Source organism: Pelophylax lessonae (assembly GCF_965119305.1).
Source record: "Pelophylax lessonae genome assembly, chromosome: 9".
Lineage (NCBI taxonomy): Eukaryota > Metazoa > Chordata > Amphibia > Anura > Ranidae > Pelophylax > Pelophylax lessonae.
This window is the reverse complement of record NC_138776.1, coordinates 138683167-138707888: the sequence shown is the minus strand read 5'-3', so window position 1 is coordinate 138707888 and position 24722 is coordinate 138683167. Positions and strand designations below refer to the sequence as shown.

At 45.9% G+C, this 24722-nt stretch overlaps 1 protein-coding gene across 1 annotated transcript in view; it reads right to left on the bottom strand.

Moving 5' to 3' along the window:
- TLL2 (tolloid like 2) overlaps window positions 1-16000 on the bottom strand; it is a 305471-nt gene extending 289471 nt beyond the window's left edge. Inside the window, exon 1 of the mRNA XM_082268493.1 lies at window positions 15788-16000. Coding sequence (XP_082124619.1) covers window positions 15788-15956 — 169 coding nt within the window. The 5' untranslated portion in view covers window positions 15957-16000. The remainder of the gene's footprint in view (window positions 1-15787) is intronic.
- Window positions 16001-24722: the final 8722 nt, after the last annotated feature.

Here is a 24722-nt window from a genome sequence, read left to right as displayed (position 1 = left end):
TGAGTATCATGGTCTATGACAGGGGTGTCAAACTCAATTTTATCGCGGGCCGCATCAGCATTATAGTTGCCCTCAAAGGGCCGGTTAAACCTGTAAGATTAGATGTCCAGAACACCCCCCACCCCCTTACATGAGATGTCAAGAGCCCCCCCACCATCATAAATCAAGAGTCACCCACCCTTCCTGACATCACAATGCACCCCCTTACCTTGTGCTACTGCCAGTAAGAAAATGCGGGTGGATCTGGGAAGAATAGCAAGGTCTGGAGGACCAGAGGAGAGCTGGAGTCAGCTTACAGAGCCTGCTGAATGCCAAGGGGGAGGTAGAGACCAGAGGAGGTAGAGACAACGTGGTGTTGCGGCTGCACAGAGAGGTGCAGGATCTGTAGGAGGAGTTCTGCCCTCCTCTCTGCTGTGGACTTCTGGGAAGGGGGGGGGGGGCAAAGACTAGCCTTTCTGCAGCAGTATAGAGAAGCACAGGATCTGGTAAGGAGTTCTGTCCTCTCTGCTGCCGGCTACTGAGACAATGGGGGTGCTGCAGCTGCAGGAGTGGTGCGAGGGCCACATGAAATGGCCTGGGGGGGGCCGCATTCGGCCCGCGGGCCTTGTGTTTGACACCTGTGGTCTATGACATCCACTACAGCTTGTGAATGAAGACATTACTGCACTCAGATTCCCAGCTGCTAATGCAGTTCAGTGCATTTGTATCAATCACAGCTTTTCCTGTATGAACCTCCAACTTCATGCACACTTGTGAGGTTTCTTGATGGTGCCAACACACATCACTCAAGATGCTGAATCTTGTTCACTGCCACTGGCGGAAAGTCTGAGTTATTACCTGATCACTCCCCTTCGAGGAATCCTCCAGGACGGTCACATGATAGGTTTAAAATGGCCGCTCTTAGCCTGCCCCTCCTCAGTTGTATAGATGAACTGGACAGCTTAGGCTTAAGCCTGAAGTAACAGCAATAGTTAAACCAGTTAGTAAAGCGGGGGTTCACCGTCCTTGAGGATTCCTGGAAAGGGAGTCATCAGGTAATAACTCAGACTTTGCCCAAGTCATCCTCCAGGATGGTCACATGAGACCCCAACGATGCGTACCTAGGGTGGGACTACAGCTTGTAGAACTTTGCGTCCAAAGGATAGATGTTTGGCGGAGACCAGATCTACCCTATAGTGCTTTGCGAAAATCAAATCGCTGGATCAGATGACTGCTCGACAAATTTGGTCAACCGAAGCCCAAGCCTTCTCTGGCCAAGAAGTAGATCCAGAATGGGTGGAATGGCTTTGATAGCCGACGGAATGTCCTGGCCTTAAGCAACGTAGGCTGTACTAATAGCCTACTTGATCCATCTGGCTATGGAGGCCTTAGAGGCTGCTTTAACTCAGAGTGCCTCTGAACAGTACAAAGAGGCTGGAAATTTTACTAAATGACTTAGTAACTTCTAAATAGTGTAGAACACACCCAACGTCTAATGTGGCAAAAAGCTCTCCCCCCCCCCCCCCCCCACACAACAATTTATCCGGAGAGATAATTAAAAAAGGTTCTTTAATAGAAAGTGCTTGCAACTCGCTCAGACGCCTGGCTGGGGTGATGGCTACTTTTAAAGCAAGATGTTTCAGAGAAGAGTCCATAAAAAAAAAAAAAAAAAAAAAAAAAAAAAAAAAAAAAAACCACACACACACACACACCACACAAACCTGGCCTTGGTGAGGGCCTGAAGCACTAAAGAGATCCGGGGGGGGGGGGGGGGGGCACTCTTGATGTTTACTGGAATGAGATCTTTTACTAGAAATAAAAAAAAAAAAATAAATATAAAAAAGGATGCCGATGTCACCCAAATTCACTTTGGGTAGCATTTTGGCTTTGTATACCTTCTTGTATATTTTTCTGTTACCAGCTTCCTGCTTTGGAGTTAGGTATCCAGCTCTGGCAGAGTTCTTTGTTTAGTAGTAGGCACTGTTCAGGATGCAGCGCAAGCCAGGTTGAACTTCCATGGAATCCCTAAGGAGTCTATACCTAGAGCATACCTCTCCTTGCGCAGAGAAGTTTGTTATCTTCATGTTGCCTGCCATAGCAAATCGGGACATCCTGAATTCCCCATTTAAAAGCAAGTGGCCAAAAAAAAAAAAATGATATTCAGTTCTCACTCCACTGGATCCAGCCGTTTGTGGCTTGGGAAATCCAAGAGGACGTTGGTCGTCCTTTTATGTGGATGGCCAAGAGAGCAGGTGGGTTTCTGCCCCCAAAGTATTTTTGTAATCAAGTCTTGCACAATTCGTCACTTCCTTCTAGCAAGACTCTTTGGGCCATTGTATTATGTAGCCCAAAATCACCACCCTCTGATGGAGTTCTGTTGGACTTCTAGCTGTTGATCTCCCACACCACACACCAAGGTGGTGAGAAAATTGTCGTATGGAGATTTGCCCGCACTTCTGCTTCCGTCCGAACACAGATGAGAAAATCATCCAAGTAGGGGGGATTATATGAACCCCTTTGAGTTCCTGCATAATCTCCGCCACTATTTTTGTAAAAATCCAGGGAGCCGAAGACATCCCAAAGGAGAGAGCTTGGAACTGAAACAGGCAAATCTGTCTTTGAGCGGATGGCAAACCTCTGATCCGGATGATCGGAACATGCAGGTAAGCGTCTAAAATCCAACGTTACCAGGAAAGTTAACTCCGGGAGCAAGGTTCTTACAGAAAAACTGGATTCCATTTTAAATTTTCTGTAGCACAAAGCGGTTGAGGTCTTTGAGGTTTGGGATAAGGCAGTGACTGCCTGATGGTTTCAGCCTGAGGAAGATGCAGGAGAAAACCCCCCCCCCCCCCCCCCACACACAACCCCCTATGAGTGGTGAGAAGGATGAATTTCTCTTATCACTCCTCTGACTAGGAGATTCGACCGCCGTCTCCATGGCTTCCCTTGCATAGGGCAACTCTGGAAGGGATGTTGTCTGGAATTCGTGATAATTCCATCTTGTATCCCTACTTGATTTGTAAAATGAAGGGGTTGGGACAAAAGTTTTGCCATTGTTTAAAGAGGAAGTAAACCCTCCTCTACAACTTGTACCGCCTTACCTATATGTACCGTTTAGGAGATATTTAGTTTGCATGCAGCCAGTGACATCACCGCACGTGCCGTTCCTTCAGAGCACTGTGCTGTTACCGTCAGCTCCCGAGTGGCGTCATCACGGCTCCAGCCAGATGCCGCAAACCTGGAAGAAGGGCGACAGAACATGTCGCCCATGGACAGGTAAGCAGTCGGCACTGCGGGGGCTTCGTTCTTAGGTAAGCATTTCATAATGAGCTAGTATGCGATGCATACTAGCCCATGTGTTTCTTTCAGGTGTAAAAAAAAAAAAAAAAGAAAAACCCCGTTCTCTGGGTATTCCCATTCCTTGCCGATTAGCTTCTTCAAGGATTGATGGAACAGAAAAGTTCTGGTCTTGAGGGTTCTTGTCGGCCCCTATATGTAAACCGGTCTCGCACTGAGTTGGGGTCCTCGTGGTGATATAAATAGCTTTTAGGAGTTCCTCAGTTTCTTCAGCTGGAAACAAATGTTTTTGTTATCTTGGGAGGCATTGCTCTGTCTGGGTTCTCTGAAACAGGACCTCTCCTTCCTCCAATGAATGAGTTTGAGGAGGCCAACCGTATTGCAGGCACAGTTGTTGGTTTAGTCATTTTTGTTCGTGAACAACCTGATGTTGAAGTAGAGGGTTGGTCTGTGTTTTTACCCTTAGAGATGGATGATTGAAGCAATTTTAGCATGGATGAGACTTCCTTTTTGAAATCCAGAAAATCTTGCTAGGAAGTTTGGATTTTTCACTAAGGAGTCTCTTAAAACATTTATGGCATAACAGCTTGTCTGAATCCAGAAGCATCTTGACCCCACAGGCGCGGCAATACTTTAGTTTTAGCTCTTGTTCTGTGAACTCCAAGGACTTGGGCTGGAGAAAGGGGCGCATAGTAAAGAGATGGTACCGCTAGCAGACCTCTGGAATGGGGGCCAGGTCCTCCACCATTAGGACCACCTGGAGGGAAGGGAATCACGCCAACCAGTAGACAGACACTGCACTTTTACTGCCGGAAGGAGACATACATACATACAACAGCGGCCTAATCTCCTCTAAGCAGCGGAAATCAATTCACATTCAGTGGCAGTGCCCTTTTCCAAGATGGCTGCCATACTACATCTGGTGGTGGTGCCATATTGAGTAGGTCCCTTTCGGCGCAGCCGGCTAGCGTAGCACGCCGAGACTCTCCCTGGGGCTGGTTGCAGAGAGACCCTCCATGGCAGGCATAGCTTCAAACCCTCCTGGGCAGAGGTAAGCCAGAAAACCCTTTCAGGAAGAACACATCTCTCCCTTCCATATCTTCTGATACCAGATAGGAAAAAAAAGTTAGAGCAAGGTCCAGGAAGGGGGGGGGTCCCATGTAAGGAATCCCCCCCCCCACTCAAGGAGGCGGCACCTGGGGCATGGTGACCTCACCAGCCGAGTACAGGTGGAGGGAGGAGGTGTCCAGGGATGCTTGCCTTGGACAGGGAAGAAAAAAAAAAAACCACAACAGGGGAGGAGTGTATATCATGCTCATGTAAGCAGGACAGGAAACACAAGAAAACTGAGGGGCAGCCTAAGAGCGGCCATTTTAAATCCAACTGTGCTTGTGTTTCCTGTAGGAGGAGCCTATCCCTCACGTGACTTTCCTGAAGGATGACTTGGGAAAGTGCGCTTACCGCAAGGAGCCAGACATCAAAGTGGCCATATATAGTGTAGCATTTATTTAAATTTATATGACCACCACATCAACACGTAGCGCCATCCTGAAGCTTGTCTTCGGTGGACACGTATACTGCTTTTCCACAAAATGAGTCGGTGCAGAGCTACACTGATGTCATGGACAGGTAGTAAACCAGTCTGCGATACGCAGACTGGTTTATGGGACTTTTTGCATGGACTGTTCCCCATTTATGCAACTGCTCACAATTTAATATTCACTAGTTACTGGTTTATGTTACATCATACTCCTCTTTAGGTGCTGCATTTTTTGGTTTAGAGATCGTACATTTACCCACTGTCTTGTACATCTTTAACCCCGACTTAATATTTCCGGTGTGCAATCTTTATTGAAAAGAAACATTTTTCACAAAACCACCATTTCTTTACATCACTTTTGGCAATATTTCAAAGAACCAAGCTACCATTTTTCGCAACATTCCAAAACAGTTTTCTCATTGGTGATCTGGTCCAGAAAAGGGACATACAGTTGGGGAGGGGGGGGCGCAAGATAAAATGATATATCCATCCAACCTAGACATGAATAAATTAAAAATCTGCATTGCGAGAGTTAAAAAATGTGCATAGAAGGAAGGAAAAAGCCTTTACAAGCCAAGCTAGTGCAAAGCAAGAATGAGATAAGAGATTATGCCAGCCATGCAGTTTCCTGGTAAATGTTTGTCAAGTTTGGCTTTTTTCGAATTGGGGCACACTAATATACATTTTTTGTATAATAAAAAAAAGTCTGTAGTGCATGTTCAAACTTGATTACCATAAATAATGTTAGATTTTTGCTTCAGGTCATATACAAGGAAGAGTTTGGAAATTCCAAAGAAAATGGTTAAAAAGCGGAGTTCCACTCAGAAGTGGGACTTCAGCTCATCTCTCTCCTCCACCCCAGAGTGCCACATTTGGCACCTTTTCCTCCTCCTGCTACTTCCAGGCCAGTAACCGAGCGCAGCACGCATGCGCAGTAGGGACCCGACTGTGAAGCTGCAAGTCTTCGCTGTCAGTTTCCCTCACCAGCAACTGCGGCGGCAGAGGCATCCGACAAACATCGGCTGCAGTGCTGACATTGAGGGGGATTCCATGACAGGAATGAGTCATAATATTTAAAAAGTCAGCAGCTACAGTTTGTGTAGCTGCTGATTATAGAAAAAAAAAAAAAAAGGCATTTTAACCAAAAGATTACGACAGACAGCTGCAATGCCATTGCACATATTACCAACATTCAATATTGAGAAAAAAAAATTTATTTTAAGAAAAGCCTCCCTCCCCCCCCCCCCCCCCACACACTTTTGGCAGCTTTAGTATATGCCCCCACTTAGCAGTGCAACACATGTTTAACTTTAATGTGCTATTACAGGCTGGGGATGGAATGGTGTTGCTGCTTTAGAAGAGGCCAGCAGAGGGCACCATAGAACTAGTGTGAATAAGTAATGTGTGGAACTGCAAAGGAAAGGGAAAGGATTAACAGGAGCCTGGAGACTCTCAGCCAAAACTGCTTGTGGATGAAGTCAGCAGGCTGGGGCTCTACCAGACAGAGCTTTGAGGAAGTCTGAAGAAGGTAAATGTCCCTTACATTTTTTACGAAAATGTAAAGTTTGATTTTTTTTTTGTCAGTTTACCAATTCAAAGTTTGTTTTATACTTGGTCACTGAAAACCATGCAGCTGCTGAAACTATGTTGACAAAATTAGCACTCAGCCTGAATCAATGATAGTTGAAATGTAGTTTTTCAATATAGGAAACATAATATCACAAGGTAAACTTTGCAACAATATAACCAAAAAGTGTACTTTTGGTCAGACAGCAATATTCCATTAATAATTTGTACAAAGTAAAGTACAAAAAAAAAAAAAAGACTTGGTAAATATTAGAAGTGTACAGGGGGAAGGGTGAGAGTTCAGATAGACATCGGCATGGTTCTAAAAGTCTGTCAATACTTGCTAAATCTTTAAACACAGGGATAGTTTTATTTTTAAAAAAGTTTGATTTTAAAAAGGAGAAGTTCAATATAAAAAAAAAAAAAAAAAAAAAAAAAAAAAAAAAAAAAACTTTTGCGTACCTTGTATGAGCCTACTACATTCTGACAGGAAGACTCAATGAACTACTACAGCACATTACAAGCCGACAGCCGCAGAGGCTGCCAGATCTTGTAGTTTTCTATCCGCAGGACACTGAATGAGCAACATGGCTGGGCATTTTTGCTTGGCCAACTTTAAATTGTGACGGCTAGCAGGGAGGGTGAAGATGCCCACAAGCTGTCAGATCAGGGCTCAGGTTACAAAAAAGGTGAACTTACTGCAAAATCACAAATCAGTAAGGAGATCGTATGATTTAAGTACAGCCAAAGCTTTCTTGGCCATAAGTCTCTTGTGGGTTACAGGAGTACACTTAGATGTCTCCCCCCCACGACCTAGAGTCAGCTGATAGGGCAGAGACATTCCAGGCTCTGGAAGGATCCAGACAATATTGTCAGGATCTACTTGACTACACGATTGACAGCTGGTTCTTCATCAGAGTCAGCTGCGCCAATCCCCTCTCCAGCCTGACAGCCACTTGTTCTCCACTCTGAGCAGACCTAAAATGGTGAGATCAGTGGTTGCTCAGTTCTTGGTATTAGAGCAAACGTGGGATCCCACTGATGCTGCAGCATATAGATGTCTTTCACAACTTCATACAAAACCAAAACCCTTGGTAGCTCAGGTTATATTCAGATCTCACCTTTGCCCTATGGTCCATTATTGTGATAGATGACCTCCCTGACCAAGAAGCAAACCCAATGCCAATTTGGATGGGGAAAGTCCTCACAAGAATAGCCGTAGTACATTACACCAAAGGTCAGAAGACCCCTTCTCTACTCTATTATTGCCACCTTTAACAGGCCAATTGATCTTTCAGTTTAGATCGCCCAAACAGAAAAGGAGGTGCAGAAATGTATGCCCCATTCACATCACCATGATTCTGCCCCGGGATTTCAAATCATGGCAAAATGCATGAAGTGTGGGTGACATTCTTAATTGCACCTCAAACAGTGTGATTCTGCCTGGTGACAATGAGTTTCTGGACTCCTGATAGACCCTTGCATCTCATTCAGTGCAGCACTGACATTTCTGGATTCAGAGTAATGGGGGGGGGGGGGGGGAGGAAAAAAAAATAAAAATTGAGAACACCAATCAGCAGTGTCCAAACTAATCAAGGAGTGGAAAATGAGGGGTTCTGTTGAAACAAAAACCATAGTCAGGTAGACCAAGTAAAAATTTCAGCCACAACTGCCAGGAAAAATTGTTTAAGGCTCCATTCACACCTGGGCGTTTTTGTTTCAGGTGTTTTTAGATTGAATAGAGACCAATGGAAAACGCCTGTAATCTGCCCAAAAAGAAGCTCATGTACTTTTTTGAGCGTTGGGCGTTTTGCTTCAGGCGTTAAAAGGCTCAGATGTGAACAGGGGCCATTTAAATGAATGGGGTTTTACTTGTTGGGCGTTTTGGAAACGTTTCAGCTCCAAAAACGCTCAAAAGAAAAACGCCCAGTTGTGACTGGAGCCTCAGATGCAAAGAAAAACCCACAAATAACTTCAGGTGAAATACAGGACTCTCTGAAAACATGTGGTGTGGCTGTTTCAAAATGCACAATAAGGAGGCACTTGAGGAAAGATGGGCTGCATGATCGAGTCACCAGAAGAAAGCCATTACTGCGCAAATGCCACAAAGTATCCCACTTACAATACGCCAAACAGCATGGAGACAAGCCTCAAACCTTCTGACACAAAGTCATTTGGAGTGATGAGACCAAAATTAAGCTTTTTGACTACAACCATAAACGCTACTGGAGAGAAGTCAACAAGACCTATGATGAAAGGTACACCATTCCTACTGTGAAACACGGAGGTGGATCGCTGATGTTTTGGGGATGTGCGAGCTACAAAGGCACAGGAAAGTTGGTCAGAATGGATGGCAAGATAAATGCAGTATGTTATCAAAAAAATACTGGAGGAAAATTTACAGTATCAGCCCAGAAACTGTGTTTGGGACGTTCTTGGACATTCCAACATGACAATGATCCTAAACACAAGGCCTAGTCAACCGGTCATTGAATACAGCAGAATAAAGTGAAGGTTCTGGGGTGGCCATCTCAGTTCCCTGACCTCAATATCATTGAGCCACTCTGGGGAGATCTCAAACATGCAGTTCATGCAAGACAGCCTAAGAATTTACAGGAACTGGAGGCTTTTTGCCAGGAAGAATGGGCAGCTTTACCATCTGAGAAGATAGAGAGCCTCATCCACAAGGGCAGCTCACTTTCAATGAGTTCTCTCTCCCGCCCCCCCCACTAGTTATTGTTATCATTGCATAGATACAGTGATGCAGCTTGGATCAATGCAAGTATAATATTCTATAGCGGATGGCGTGGAAGCTGCAACTCTCTAGTAGTTAGTGATACTACAGGGATAGCTACCATCTTCTTGGCGTTGTGCCAAGCGGCTTCCTTTCTGCATAGTAAACCACAGGGGGTTGCCCGCTTGTCACCACAGCCATTCACAGAATGCCTAAAAAGGCACTGATCATCACCTGCTACCTCCCTACCTTGTCCAGTCTGAGAACGCGTGTTTGAGGCCGGAACTCCACTTTAAAGGAGGTGAAGATCTACCTGAACACGGGAAAAGGCAAAGATCACCGGGCAGTGTTGCCTCTGATTTAAATCTCCAATTGCCATACTATGTAACAATCCTGTGCATTGCACGGCAATCATGGATTTCAATCAGGTGGTGAACAGGCAACATAACACCTCCTTACAACCTGTCAAACACAATCTGATCGCTTTTCAGCGGCTGCTGCATTTGTGAATGAGTCCTTAGTTGCATTCAGCAGCAACACCCTAATGGGTCATACACACTATACAATTGTCTTTAGATTTGACCTCATTATATGGTTTTGGTAAATCTAAACACTTCAATTTGTATGCAATCAGTCAGGCCCTTGCACTACATAGTTGAAGGTAAATCTAACAACAAAAGTTGTATAGTGTGTATCCAGCTTTAGTCACACGTAAAGTTGGGAAGGTGGTAAAACACTGTGGTTAAATTGAAGTTTTAGAAACGAACATCACTACCCCCTTTAGCTGCTGCTGAGGCAACAGCCAAAAGGTTTAGCAGCAGGAATTAAACCCCCTGTTGCTTTTTGTGGGTGCTACCGCCTGCCAATCACAGCCCATTCAAGTAAATGGGGTCACTCTGCAAATGCCCTACAACTGCATGCTTCTGTGGGGTCCAAGGAGTTAAAGCAGTAAAACAATGCCGCTTGCTTTAACCCCTTGTTTGCTGTACTGCACAAGGTTGCAGGGCACTTACAGAGCAGCCTCATTCACTTGAATGGGTGATGCTTGGCAGATGCAACACCCACCAATCATGACAGAACATAGAACTCCTGCTGTGGCAGTGACATCTGTACACCCCCTGACCACTGCAGCTAAAGGGGTGCATGATACAAACATGTCTTAATGAAGGCGTTTTACCAGCCCCCATACTGCAAATGAACCCCCTATAAAAAGGCTGCTTCATACAGATGTGGTGCGGTTTACCTGCACCACAGGTGCAGTGCATCTGCCACTTCATTGGGTTACCTGCACTTTGCCATAGACTTCTATTATATCTGGCAGGTGTGGTGCACTTTCAGAAAGTTCCTCAGACCCACAGGATATAAAAAGTCTATGGCAAAGCACAGGAAAGCTGCAGGTACACTGCGCTGCACCCACGGTGTGGGTAAACCACAGCACATCAGTGTAAAGCAGCCCTATACTATTATGCCCGGTGTATTGCTTCACACTGACCTGGAGATCTTTTCTGCTGCTGGCACCACTCTGGAGACCCATAGCCAGGATAAGAGGTATAGTGAAGTTGGTATCACTCCGCATGGGACAGAGACCATCGGCTTATGCGGTTCTTGCTCCCTACTACAGCTCCAACTTTCCAAGTAGTCCCTTCACATTGTACTCCAATGCTCTGGAATAGCGGACCAGCAAGCCCAGACCGTGATCTACAGGTTGCTGACCCCCCCCACTATAGATTGTACCTGGAGTTCGGTGTTAACTCAAGTCCACATAGTGATTCTAAGGTTCCTTCACACAGGCGTTGCGCCCGACGCAGTCAGTTCTGCTCAGCGGGGGAAATCGATCCGCTGATCCCCGCTGAGCAGTTGGGTGAAAGCTCCATCTCCATTCTGTGTGCAGAGATGGAGCTGTCAGATCCCCGCTGTCCTCTATGGGGGGGGGGGGGGGAGATTGGATGAGAACGGTCTGCCTGTTCGTTCTCATCCGATCCTCCAGACAGATGGAAAATAGGGTTTCCATCCGTCCGGATTTCACGGACTGGATAGCAGTGGAGATGTCTCTGCTGACACCCGCTGCCCCATAGGGATGCGTGAAGCATCCAATCAGGTCCGCCTGAAAAACTGACAGGTGGATCGGATCGCCTGCGGGAAAGGGGCCTAATTGGGAACCAGTGCCTGACCACTGCAATACACTTGTAATTAACCTTACTGAATAATCTGGAAATGGAATATTGTCTCCCCCCCCCCCCCCCACCCCACCAGAATGGATTTCACCACGGCCCCTCCAGCACCTGTCAAACTGAAAGATCTGTCAGGAGCATGCTGCAAATGTGATTAATAGAAGTCTGTACAAATCATGCCAGTGAGGATCAGAATGTCCATCACTAGAATCATGCAAGGACCAAGTATGTCAACTTAAATGTTGCGTTAAGCAGCAATTTACCAATCAACTCTTATTTGGGACAATGGATAAATCACCTATAGGGTGCCATGAGGTCACTCTTCTTTGTCACCATTTATGAAGCATGTTGGAGGATAAAACAAAAACAAACACACCCTAGAAAAAAAAAAAAATAAAAAGCTAAAAGTAATTATTTACAGATTAGGGCTATTTATCTTTTGTCAGTTTCCTCCAATTAGTACCCAGGCTGTGTTTACCATCCATTATAAACAAGTATGAACAAAAAGATTGTATAGTCCCCCCTCCCCATGCAGGTGGACAGCCCTTGTATACTAGTAAGGGACGTAAAAAAAAACACCAGGAAAAAGCAGCTGTAAAACGTGCTTTTAGTGGCATTTTTGACTAGCATTTATGCGCATTACGGTTTTACAGGAAAAAAAAAAAAAAAAAAAAAAAAAACCCTATAATGTAAAACAAAATGTCTAAAAAACGCCAGAAGCGGCTAAACACTTAGTGTTTAGCAGCATTTTGCATTTTTTACAGCTCAACAGCTTCTGCTGACACACTGGCATTTTCTACTGCCCCTAGACACTTATGCCTCCAAAAGCCTCTGAAAGTATGTGTGCATGGACACATAGGGCAACATGAAGGGGCGCTTACATGCTGTAAAATAAATAAATAAAAATAAAACCCCCATCAGACGCCCCTAAGGATCTGTAAAAACAGCCTGTGTCCCATGAGTCCCAACAGCCGGTTCACACTGAGGCGACACGTCTTCGGGGGGGGGGGGGCGACCTGTGAAGTCGCGTGCACTGCGACTTGCAGGGACTTCACATAATAGAAGTCTATGCAAGTCGCCCCAAAGTAGTACAGGACCCTTTTTCTATGTCGCTCCTATTAGAACGGGTCCTGTACTACTCAATGGACTGCGACTTGTCAGGCTGACAAGTCATCTGACAAGTCGCGGCAGTGTGAATGAGCTCCAAGACTGCTGTCATTTCAGAGTGCAGGTTAGCCCAAGGATGGATTCAGCACTGGGGCAAACAGACAACGCATGTGATTTGCACCACATTGCTCTGCAAACAACATGCAATGTGAATTCAGCCACAGTTAGCATTACATTCAGACCAAAATGATACCAAACCCTTTTTTGGTCTGCACCTATGTGATCCGACTCCTGTACCATTTCACACTGCAATCCCACAAACCTATTTTGGTGGGGGGGTTCATTAACTTTCTATTGACATTCGCAGCAGTTCGCAGAGTGGCATATGCAATTATGCAGGAACCCACAAAGGCATTGCGCCGGTTCCCGCATTGCACAGGTGTGGACCCAGCCTTAAAGCTGAACTCCATGCACAAAAACTTTTGTTTTAATATATTCTTTAAGCAGTAAAAAATATACAGTAAATCTGATTCACACTATTAATGAGCAGGATGAATGTACCAAGTTGAGCGATCAACCTAGGTACAACCAGCTTACCTGAATCCCTTGCGATTATTGCTAGCAGCTAGAGCCACTAGCGATAATCACAGTCTTCTCCCAGTAGGGACGGCTTCCCCCACCAGAAGAAGACGATGGCCCGGCAGGAGGGATTCCTGTGAAGGTCATTCTACGTATGGCTGGCCTTAGTGTGCACCAAATGCCTTTAAAAACCTAGGTATTACCTTGTAAAATAGTAGGGACATAACCATTACATACATGGCTTGTGCCGAGAGCAGAACTGCAGGAGAGACCCAATACCTCCACCCACTATAGGCTGCCTGCAGAAAACCACATTTAATCGGCACGACTTCGGGGGCGACCTGTGAAGTCGCGTGCACCGTGACTTGTACGGACTTCATATAATGAATATGCAAGTTGCTCCCAGGTCGCCCCGAAGTAGTACAGGACTCTTTCTAAGTCGGAGCAACTTGTGTCGCTCCTATTAGAATGGGTCCTGTAGCACTGCATGGACCGCGACTTGTCAGGCTGACAAGTCGCGGTAGTGTGAATGGAGACTTTGAGTGTGAATGCGGTCAGCTGAAGTTTAGCTTTAAAAAAAAATAAATAAATCCCAACAGCATTAGTCACATTACTTACCCATAATGAGTATGCGCCATGCTGCAGGCAGCTGGATCCTGGAGAAATCTTTACTGCAAGGCTGCCCTGTCCGCTTCCTGTCTCTGAAGTTCTGGCACTGCGATGGTTACCGATTTCATGTCTCCAGGCTCACCTGCACTAAAGACAATCTAATGGGGACACGCCCCCTTCTCCATTGAGAAGAGATCTTGCAATGATTACACTGCTTGTAACAAGATCTGTGAATGGGGGGAGAATCTTGTGAGTGAACAGACTCTCCCCCATGCACAGATCACAGTACAATCTGACTTCAACCTAAAATCCCCATCTTGTTTGTAACCCAGGGACCGCCTGTACATGCAGGGTAAGGAGGGAAAAGGCTTTTCTTGGCCACACTTTTCAGAATTACTGTTATTTGCTTGTGCTCTTCTGTGACCCAGAAGGAGCCAACAGAGGGCTAAAGTTGCTATCGGCTGACTTTACAGGGACACTCCATGCCAACAATTTCAGGATCCAACAAGATTCCTGATTGCCAGCTGTCTCACGGCATTGGCGGGAGCCTGAGCCAGCCGCTCCCACCCCAGTGCTCCAGTGAGCACAGGAGGGGGCAGAGCCCAGAACCGCTGACAGAGTCACTGCCCTGCTCAGAGCAGATCTGAGCGCAGGAGTCAGCAGTCACGTGATCTCTCAATTCTTGGTGTTAGAGCCAGCGGGGGACAGCTGCCGCCATATAGGCCTGCAGCACATGATTGTTTCCCACACTTCTTTAAAGTACTGCATGTTTTGACATCTATACACTGGTGGAAATGCAGGTTTCCATTCAGGGCTCTGACAGCTCCGCTGCCTTCCCACATGTCCATCAACCTGCGCTAGTTCATGCATTAATGTGCAATGCAGACCATTCAAAATAATTGCACCACAATGCAAGTTTTAGGTAATCTGCAGCTTTGCTCCCCTCCCCCAATTGCAAATACATCAACATGATGGTCCAAACTGTTAAAACAAGTATGCTGTTGCGCATTGCCTCGATGCATCGGTGCACCATTCAATAACAATGGCCACTCAAGACAAGACTTCGTATAGTAGGTTACAGTAAAACGATTCACACAGACACAAAGCTGGTAAAAGTGTGGTTGAGCCGCATTTTTACCACCCCTTATATGCTTTCCTACAGAAAACCTGGAAGACGCTCAGGTCTGCTCAAATTGCTGCAGCCACAATGCCTTAATGTGATTTCTTATAGGTCTGCACAAATTTATGAAACTTTTTTGGTTTTATACTTAACTCACTGTGTCACATTGGGCAGGCCAAACGCACCCACGGAGGTCTCAGGACTACGCCACAACCCTCTGCCAAATGTATGGCACAGTATTGTAATGCAGAATCCCAACTAGGATAAAACAAATTGAGATGATAGATTATATATATATATATAATAAAAAACACACAGGCATGGGGTGTAAAAGTATTGCCTGTAAAATGGATTCTGGGCTCATGCACACCTGCTGGGCAATGTAGTGCTGATCTCAGAGCTTCTCACACCTTACTCCCCCCCCCCCACCCCCTTACACTGGATGAGATTTTAGTACAGCGCTACTCATCTCAGTATCGCACAAAGTACTTTCAGTGCACACCACAGCAGGGGGGGGGGTAGCACAAAATAGCCATCTGAGCTGCGGTTTTACCTACCTGAACTGCCCCAAAGATGGATGGGGCTTTACAGATGCCATTGTATTTTTACCTTGGGGGGGGTGGTCCAGAGTCTGACCGATAGCAGTTTATTGGTTGACCCTGACTAGCTATGTCAAACCTGCACTGCAGCATTATGGGGTTACACCAGGCAGTGAGGTGTCAAATGCCCTCTGGAAAGCCATCCAAACACAGATCGCTCATCAGAGGGCTACAAGTGTGACAGACCCCACCATACACGTTACAATCTTCTTTAGATCTACCGAGTCAAACAACCGTGTAGAGAAAGAAGCAATCAGATTGGACAGCTCCATTATATATAAAAATCAAGTACATATTTTCAAACAAAGATTGGACAGCTCAGGTAGGTACTGAGATTACAAAAAGTTTGAATAAATAAAGTTGATTGGAAGATGTATAGTGAGATTGTAGAGTGTGTGGATGGGTCACATGGCTGAGAGTGATCGGCTAGACATCTCTATACATGTGAATGGGGGCGATGAGTGATCGGACAGAAGGTGCACCTACCGGCCTTGCAGGGGTCCTTGTAGTTGAGTTCCTCTGCGCTCTCCTCCATTAGATACTCAAAGCCGAAGCCGGCCGTGTGCCCCAGAGTCAGGGGGATGTGCCATAGTAAGAGGAGCCCCGCAGATGTCAGTGCCCGCACACTGCTCACATGGGACCCGCCGCAGCTCATGGCTGCCCAGCAAACTTCTCCGCTCCGGTCTACAGGTGCCCCGACTCGCCCGGCTCCGTGTGTGTGCTGGGGGATGGAGGAGCGGGCGGTGTATATGGGGGTGCAGGGGGCGGGGCTCTGGGCGGACCCACGGACTTATTACTGAGGGGCTCGTTAGCGTGCGCTTGGTCCTGGGCGGGGCCTCGGAGGCTTCGTCCAATCAGCTGATGGCCGGCGATCGGGGCTTGTCCCTGTCCAGGGAATCATCTCTGCTATGGACTGGATCCGTTCACACGTTACATGACCGTGTTCCCAGCACGGAGCATCTCTTCATAGAACTCTCACAGTGCTGATCCTTGTATAGGGAGATGATCAGTGTGAGTTCATTCCCACCTGTGTGCTGCGCTCATGCTCTGTACCATGCGTTTACAGTGCGCCTAATTGCGCTGCATGGCCATTCACTTTGAACAGCACCCACAATTCGCTGAGGGCTCTTTCATACAGGTGTTGGATTCTACAAGCAGCTTTAACCCCTACAGCTCCGGAAGATTTACCCCCCATTCCCTTCATGATCAGGCCATTTTTTACGATAAGGCACTGCGTTACTTTAACTGACAATTGCGCGGTCATGCGACACTGTACCCAAATGCAATTTATGTCCCTTTCTTATCACAAATAGAACTTTCTTTTGGTGGTGTTTGATCGCCTCTGCGGTTTTTATTTTTTGCGCTATAAGCAAAAAAAAGACAATTAAAAAAAAATATATATATATTTTTTACTTTCTGCTATAAAACATATCCAGTAAAAAAAAATCGAATTTCATCAATTTAGGCCAATATGTGTTCTGCTACAGATTTTTAGTTTAAAAAAAAATCCCAATCAGTGTATATTGATTGGTTTGCACAAACGTTATCGCATCTACAAACTAGGAGATATATTTATGGAATTTTTATTTTTTTTTTTACTAGTAACGGCAGCCATTAAGCAATTTATAGCAGAACTGTGATAGTGCGGTGGACAGATCAGACGCTGACACTTTTTTAGGAACCAGTATCACTAAGGTCCTGTTCACACCTGAGCGTTTTTTTAGCTCGTAAAATGCTCAGAAATCTCAAAACGCCCAACAAGCAAAATCCCATTCATTTCAATGGCCCCTGTTCACATCTGAGCGTTTTGTCATCTGAAGCAAAACGCCTGAAGCTCAAAAAAGGTAGATGAGCTTCTTTTTTGGTAGATTACAAGCATTTTTGTTAGATGTCAAATGTCTGCCTCCAAACACCTGCAAAAAAAAAACACCTGAAAACAATACACTCAGGTGTGAATGAAGCCTAATACAGTGATCAGTGCTAAAGATATGCACTGTCACTGTACTAATGACACTGGCTGGGAAGGGGTTAACAGGGGTGATCAAAGGGTTAACTAGTTATTTTGTGAAGTGGGTGAGGTGCTTTTACTAGGGAAAGTTTTTTGCTTTGCAGGAACACAGGATCCATGCCTTCCCTACTGACAGAACAGCAATCTGCCTTGTTTACTGCCATTCTACCAAACGATCAGCGGGTGCCAGCGGACATCGAGTCCATGGTACCTACTGATAAGCTCCCGCTGTGATGAAACACAACAGGAGCAAGCTGCCGGCGGCACACACTCGCTCCCGCTACCCGGACGTGCAGGATCCTGCGCAGCGCGGCCACCCTGTAGCAGTAAAACTGCTAAAGGGTGGTTGGCAACTGTTTAATGCGCAGTAACGCACCTTTAGCGTTTTTGGCTGCGTTGCACAGGCATTCATGTTTTGTGAGGATATGGGCCGATGTTTTGTACATTTAAAGTTTTGAAAAATAAAGAAATTTTTTGACACAAATCTGGTACTGAACATGTTAATTTTTGTTTAATGGCTGTCTGGCACCCTGTGGTGGGTGTCTGGCACCCTGTGGTGGATGGCTGGCTTGCTGGCACCCTCTGGTGGGTGGCTGGCTGGCAACCTGTGGTGGGTGGATGGCTGGCATAGGGGATGTGGGTGGCTGGCTGGTACAGGGCCTGTGGGTGGCTGGTACAAGGCCTGGGGGTGTCTGGCTGGCTCGCTGGTACAGTGCCTGTGGCTGGCTGGTACAGGACCTGTGGGTGGCTGGCTGGCACCAGGCTGCTGTGGGTGGGTGCCGACTCCAGATGAGGCTGTCCAAGGCGGCCTAAGGGAGGAAGGCAGCCTAAGAAGGCAGAATGACGTCACGAAAATATCGGCCAGTTCCGGGGCCCGATACCGATATATCAGACAAAGTGCATATTGGCCCCCGATATATCGGCCTTGCCAAAAATCGGTCGATCCCTAGTGTGAGGCAACACTCCTTAAACGCCCTGTGAGGTGTGTATTTTGTACAAAGCTAAGATAGTAAATGATCACTTTCAATGCTTTGCAACCGCACCTTAAAGCGGTGTTCCAGCTGGGAAAAAAAAATTCAAAGTCAGCAGCTACAAATTTTGTAGTTGCTGAATTTTATTATATAAACACTTACCTGTCCAGGGAGCCCAGGATGTCCGCACCCCAGCCAATTTTCGGATCGGCTGCCGGGTACTGCCGCCGCCATTCGTTAAGGGAAACAGGCAGTAAAGCATTTCGGCTTCACAGCCGGTTCCCTACTGCGCAGGTGCGAAGCTCGCTGCACTGTCTAATTGGCCCGGTGGTGGGGGAAGGAAAAGGGGGGCCAAACTTCCGAGGGACAGTGCCACGGCCCTATCTCCTGGAAGAGGGGAAAGGTACCTGTCAATAGCAGGTACCTGTTCCCCCCTGGAAGGTGTCAAATGTGGCACTGGAGAGGGGAGGAGGAAGCAGATGAAGGAAAGTTCCACTTCTGGGTGGAACTCCGCTCTAAAAGCAAAATAAAGGCCACTTGTGGTGCGTTTCAGTAGCAGTGAATGGAAGAGGCTGCAAAGCATCAACACTTGCCGAACTTCGCAACCAGTGTTAATTTTGCCTTCACACAATGTGAGGAACGCTAACACTGCAGTGTGAACACCTCCATCCAATCCCTATTTTACCCATTTTAAGTGGCGTTGATAGGCGGTCAGGAAGTGGTAAATGTGCAATTCAACCGCCTATTTTCAATGCCTGTGTGAAAGAACCCTGAGCCTAGGTTCACATATGTGCAGGGCCGTCTTTGACACAGGGCCAAAGGGGCAACTGCCCTGGGCCCAGTCATTGTTGTGGTACCCAAAGCAGCTGCCTCTTGAGCCCACACTGCCTGCAAATAGTTGATAAGTGGATTCGGGAGGGCCCAAGAAAATGTTTGCCCAGAGTCCAAACAATATTAAAGACGACCCTGCATATGTGCATGCATGCTCCTAACCCACAGGCAAAACACACTACTACACAGACAGGTGGGGCTATTAAGGTTCCATTCATGCTTCACATAGCAGGAACACATGATCCCGCTTGCAATTTTTTTTTATTTACACGCATTTCTGCATGTGGTGCAAAGGGCTGCCCTCTAATTTGAATGGGTTACCCTATGTGCGTTTGTCTTGCAAAAGGAGCTCCTGCACCTTTTTGGGTGACATGCTGTGCACAATTTTTTCATGCATGTTTTGCCATTATTTCTGTGCCTTTTGTCCCTTGACAATCACTGCAAAATCACATTGAATTTGGGGTGCCATTAAAAATGAATAACATGCAAATGTGCGTTGGCCCGTGATTTTAGCACAATTTGAAATCACGGACCAATCGTCAGGTGTGCATCACCATGCATCAGAAAATGCAGCATGTTTTTGCATACACAAAGTCGCAGCATGATGCAGTTCTGTGCAGTGCATTTCTAGAAAAATGTTTCAGGATTTCTGTACCCACATTACACTCATTTGAATGGACTGCTGTACCTGTGACATGCATACACAGTGTGAACATAGACTAAGGGTACATTGACACCAGCTGCTGCGTTACAGCACAGCGGCTGGTGTGCGGTGGGATGACAGCAGTGCGGATGCATCAATTGCAGCACATCACACTGTTCACTTTTTTTATTTATTTTTTTGACAAACTTTAGTGAAATGTCACAGTGACATTTCATTAGGGTCTACTGGCCTCTGCATGGTGCAGTGTGAAATGACCAGGTAGGAGATAAGGCATTTTGCTAGAATAGCTGCTCAACACAGTCCTACCACACCTGCTGTAAATCTACTCCTACTCAATGCAGTGCAATCGCACATGCCTTGTAACAGCACATAGGAGAGAGACTAGGAGGATCCATGCAAGGCTGGTAGGTGGATGAGATCAGACCCCTTATCTGAAACTGAAAGATTGTAAGTTCTGTCCAGTCCAAAATCACCCATCTAAATGCAACAGGAATCAGGATGATCTATGCCAATAAGAAAAGGCATACAACATGTTTGGTTTTCTTAATGCAGTGCATATAAAACACACATTCAATGTTCAAAAATGAAAGCAATGCACAAGTGTGAACGGGCTCTCATGAATGGGGCATACATATTGTATTTGAAACTTAGAACTGCTCAACGAGACAAAATAATTTTTTTCTGGTCCACTGAGGGACAGGAGAATTGTATACTGTTGCCTGATGGAGGATTTGACTTTAATGACAGCATATGATTCCTGTGTCCATCAATAGACCCCCCCAAAAAATAACTTTATGGTAGGTACAAAAATTCTATTTTGTTTGATAATATTTTATTTACAAATAATTGTAATAAAGACCAGAAAGGAAAGGCAAACAGTAAGAACTGTTGGGGTCCTTTACATTGGTGGTCAGAGGAGAAATGTCCCCTTACATTGGTGGCCAGTGGAGATGTATCTGCCTTACATCAGTGGTCCTCTTCGCTGGTGGTCCGAAGGAGAAGGGACCCCAATACATTGGTGGTCAGTGAGAAGAATGCCCCTTTACATTAGTGGTGAAGTAGGAAGAATGTCCCTTACATCGGTGGCAAGTGTGAAGAATGCCTCCCTTACATTGGTGGCTAGTGGAAAGAATGCCCCCTTACATCGGTGGCTAGTGGAAAGAATGCCCCCCTTACATTGGTGGTCAGTAAGAAGAATGCCCATTACATTGGTGGTCAGTGGGAAAAATGTCCCCCTTACATTGGTGGCTAGTGGGAAGAATGCTCCCTTACATTAGTGGCCAGTATAAAGAAACATGCCTCCTAACAATGGTGGTCAGTGGGAAGAATGCCCCCTTCAATTGGTGGTGAAGCAGGAAGAATCCCCCCTTTCACTGGTGGTCAAGTTGGAAGAATTCCTCCTTACATTGGTAGTCAGTGGGAAGAATGCCCCCTTACATTGGTAGTCAGTGGAAAGAATGCCCCCTTACATTGGTGGTCAGTGGGAATAATGTCCCTTACATTTGTGGTCAGTGCTATATTGTCAAGTCATTGCTATGGGTAACCCAGGGGAATCCATAACCAGCAGCTCCCATGGGAGTAGTTCTACATTTGGGGGCTTGTCCGGGATGTTGCCCTGGGTTACAGACTCAGTTGCCAATGGCAACGGCTGAAGAAAATTTTCTAAAACTTAATTTTTGCTCCAGAGACTGTGTTCTAATGCTCAATACAAGCATGAGGCCTGCTCTACAGGAGATAGGGAGAGTGGGATGAAGAAAAAAATTACACAATGATGGTTGCCCATGGCAACGGAAAGATTCTCCTCAAAATTGCAATCTGTGTATTCAAGTGGTGAAAAGTTTATGTCTGCATCGCAAGCTGTTCGCTCCCGTGATGTGCTGTATGGTGGGAGAAATGCATCTTTTTGTGAATATGGACTGTGTCTGCTTAACAGTGAAAGGTGCAAGTATGCACGAAGAAAATGGCGGCCCGGGACATGTGGATCAGTGTGCCGGGGGCCGCGTGTGTGCCAAGACTATATGGAAAAGTGTTGACCATGCATATGATGACAGTGGGACATTCTTTCTGTACAGTGGCAGTGTGGATTCTGTGAAGAAATCTGTCGGCCATGCAGTTAATGACAGTGGGACATTTTTCGGATACAGGTATGTCCCCAGTGTTTGAATGTGACCATGCGGGTAAAAGCTTGGAGCCAGTGCGGGCATTGTGGCCATCTGCTGCTGCGGGCGGAGAGGAGTGAAGGTCGGTCCAAGAAGTTGTGTGTGCTGTGGAAAACCGTAGTCACTCGGGCCTTGTCAGCTGCGGAATCCGGGCCTTTCCAGGGTCATGGGAGAGGAGTGCTGAAAGTAATGGTGCAGCTGGAGGCCATGCAATCTGTCAGTGGTCCAGTTTGCTCATGGAAGGAGACCCGAATGTCCAAGCCAGGATGCATGCAGGTAGTGCGGGTCAGGGAGTGGCCACCTGATGCATTGACAACTGCAGCAGTAGAAGCTAAGTCTGCTCCCATAAAACTTGAGGAGGAAAGATGGCCAGCGGTAACCAGGGCTTCTAAAGCGAGTGTAAGCAGTGAGGAGGAAGTTGGGGTCATCGATGTGGGGTCTACTAATTTCCAGAATCGGTTTGGATCCTTAGAAGAAGGAATAGATGTCTGGAGATCTGAAGATGAGACTGAGTGGAACTGGGGATCTGAGGAGCGGAGCAGTCCACCCTGTCCTGACCTGCCTGAAATGCCGGATGAAGAGACTAGGGACTCTGTGGTGTGAGGAGAGCGTGCCAAGAGTCTGGGGTCCTGTGAGGCCTATGCTAGTCGGGTCCCAGACCTAACCCCACCCAAGAACTGTGCCCGGGCTCGGGACCAAAATAAGGCCTATGTCTATTTTCTCCAGCTGGGAGAGGGGACCGGAAAACCCTTCCCAGATTTGCTATGGATTTACATTGGTGGTCAGTGGGAAGAATGCCCCCTTACATTGGTGGTCAGTGACAAGAATGCCCCTTAAATTGGTGGTTAGTGGAAAGAATGCCCCTTACTTTGGTAGTGAGGGGGAAGAATGCCCTTTACATTGGTTGTCAAGCAAGAAGAATGCCCCTTACATTGGTAGTCAGTGGAAAGAATTCCCCTTAGCTTTGTGGTCAGTGGGAAATGTCCTCTTACATTGTTGTCAAGCAGGAAGAATAACGCCTTACATTGGTAGTCAGTGGGAAGAATGACCCATACATTGGTGGCCAGTGGGAAGAATGCCCCCTTACATTGGTGGTCAGTGACAAGAATGCCCCTTACATTAGTGGTGAGTAGGAAGAATGCCCCTTACCTTGGTAGTAGGTGGCCCTCACGTTGGTTGTCAAGCAGGAAGAATGCCCCTTACATGTCAGTGGAAAGAATGCCCATTAGCTTTGTGTTCAGTTGGAAGAATGCCCCCTTACATTGGAGATCAAGCGGGAAGAATTCCCCCTTACATTGGTGGTCAAGTAGGAAGAATGCCACCTTACATTGGTAGTCAGTGGGAAGAATGGCCCATACGTTGGTGGTCAGTGGGAAGAATGATCCACGCATTGGTGGTCAGTGGGAAGAATTCGTCAAAATTGGAATATAAATTTATATTTTATATATCCACTACCTGCTCAATCTATAAATAAATAATTAAAAATTGGTAGAAAATTGAGTGCATTAACCAATATATAAAGCTGCTGGTTATAAGATCACAAGGTCTGGGTAAATAGAGTATTAAAAAGGACTGGTCAACTGATGTCGATCAATGCTTTTAACCGCGCTTATTAGTGACAACTTATTAGTAATCAAACATAAATCAAACTTTGCATACAATCCGTGATGTGCCAAACAATAACCCCCCATGTGAGTAGATGAGTTATGCTGTAATTGCAATACCCAAATAAATATATAGATAAAGTGCAATGTGCAAATAAATAGTGCTTAAACCATGTACCATATTTACAATAAATAAATAAATACATTTCTGTGAAGAAATGTCTATAGCAAGAAAAGAGGTTCTTGATCCCCAGCATGATTATGCATGCCACAGTGTTCTTATTTCCTTATTCCAGAATTCTTCCCAAAGGTGTGCTGTGAAAAACTTGGTGTACACCACCAGTAACCAAAATGCCTACTTACCAAAGGTAAGTATAAATATTGCCCAATGTCAATAGGAGGGCCTCCTTGACCATAGGTTAGACAAACTCCATTCAAAAGTTAGCAGATTATAGGGAGTAAAAGAGGAAGACTTCCATGGTGAAGTATGAAGCATTTATTAAATAAAACGGTATAAAAAAACTTAGAGTACAGGTAAAGAGATACAAGCTCAAGAACGGGAAGCAGGGATGCTGATTGCATTCCACCTGCATTCCAAATGGCAGAAATGACGCAGCATATTATCCCGTGACCCTACGCGTTTCGTCGGTAACATCTGAAGTCATCAGGAGTCATGTGATCGAGTATGTCAGTTCCACAGCATTATATACAAGCCGCCACCTGAGAAGATCCAATCCACATCCATCCATCATAGAAATTAGCCAATGGAAACACAGGACCTACGTATATCCCACCCCTATTTGAAAACTAATCCTTTGATGTTATAATTTGTGGAGGATGAGCGTCCAAAAATAGATAGTGTTAAATTAAAAATAAAAATAGAAATCCTCATGTATACCAATAATTAATAGAACTAGTACACTAGTTTGGACAATAAATATTTATTGCAATATCATTAGAATTAAATGGGAGCACTACCACTATAACTCCCTTTAGTGGCCATGTGTAGGTCACACACCCTATGTATATATAATACAAACAATGGGTCGTAAGTGCTACCAAGTGGCCCGTAAAATGGCACCTAGTGGGAAGAATGCCCCTTACATTGGTGGTCAGCGGGAAGAAAGTATTTGACTTGCGGTTGCGGCCATGATCATATTTGGTCAATGACATCACCAAAGAAA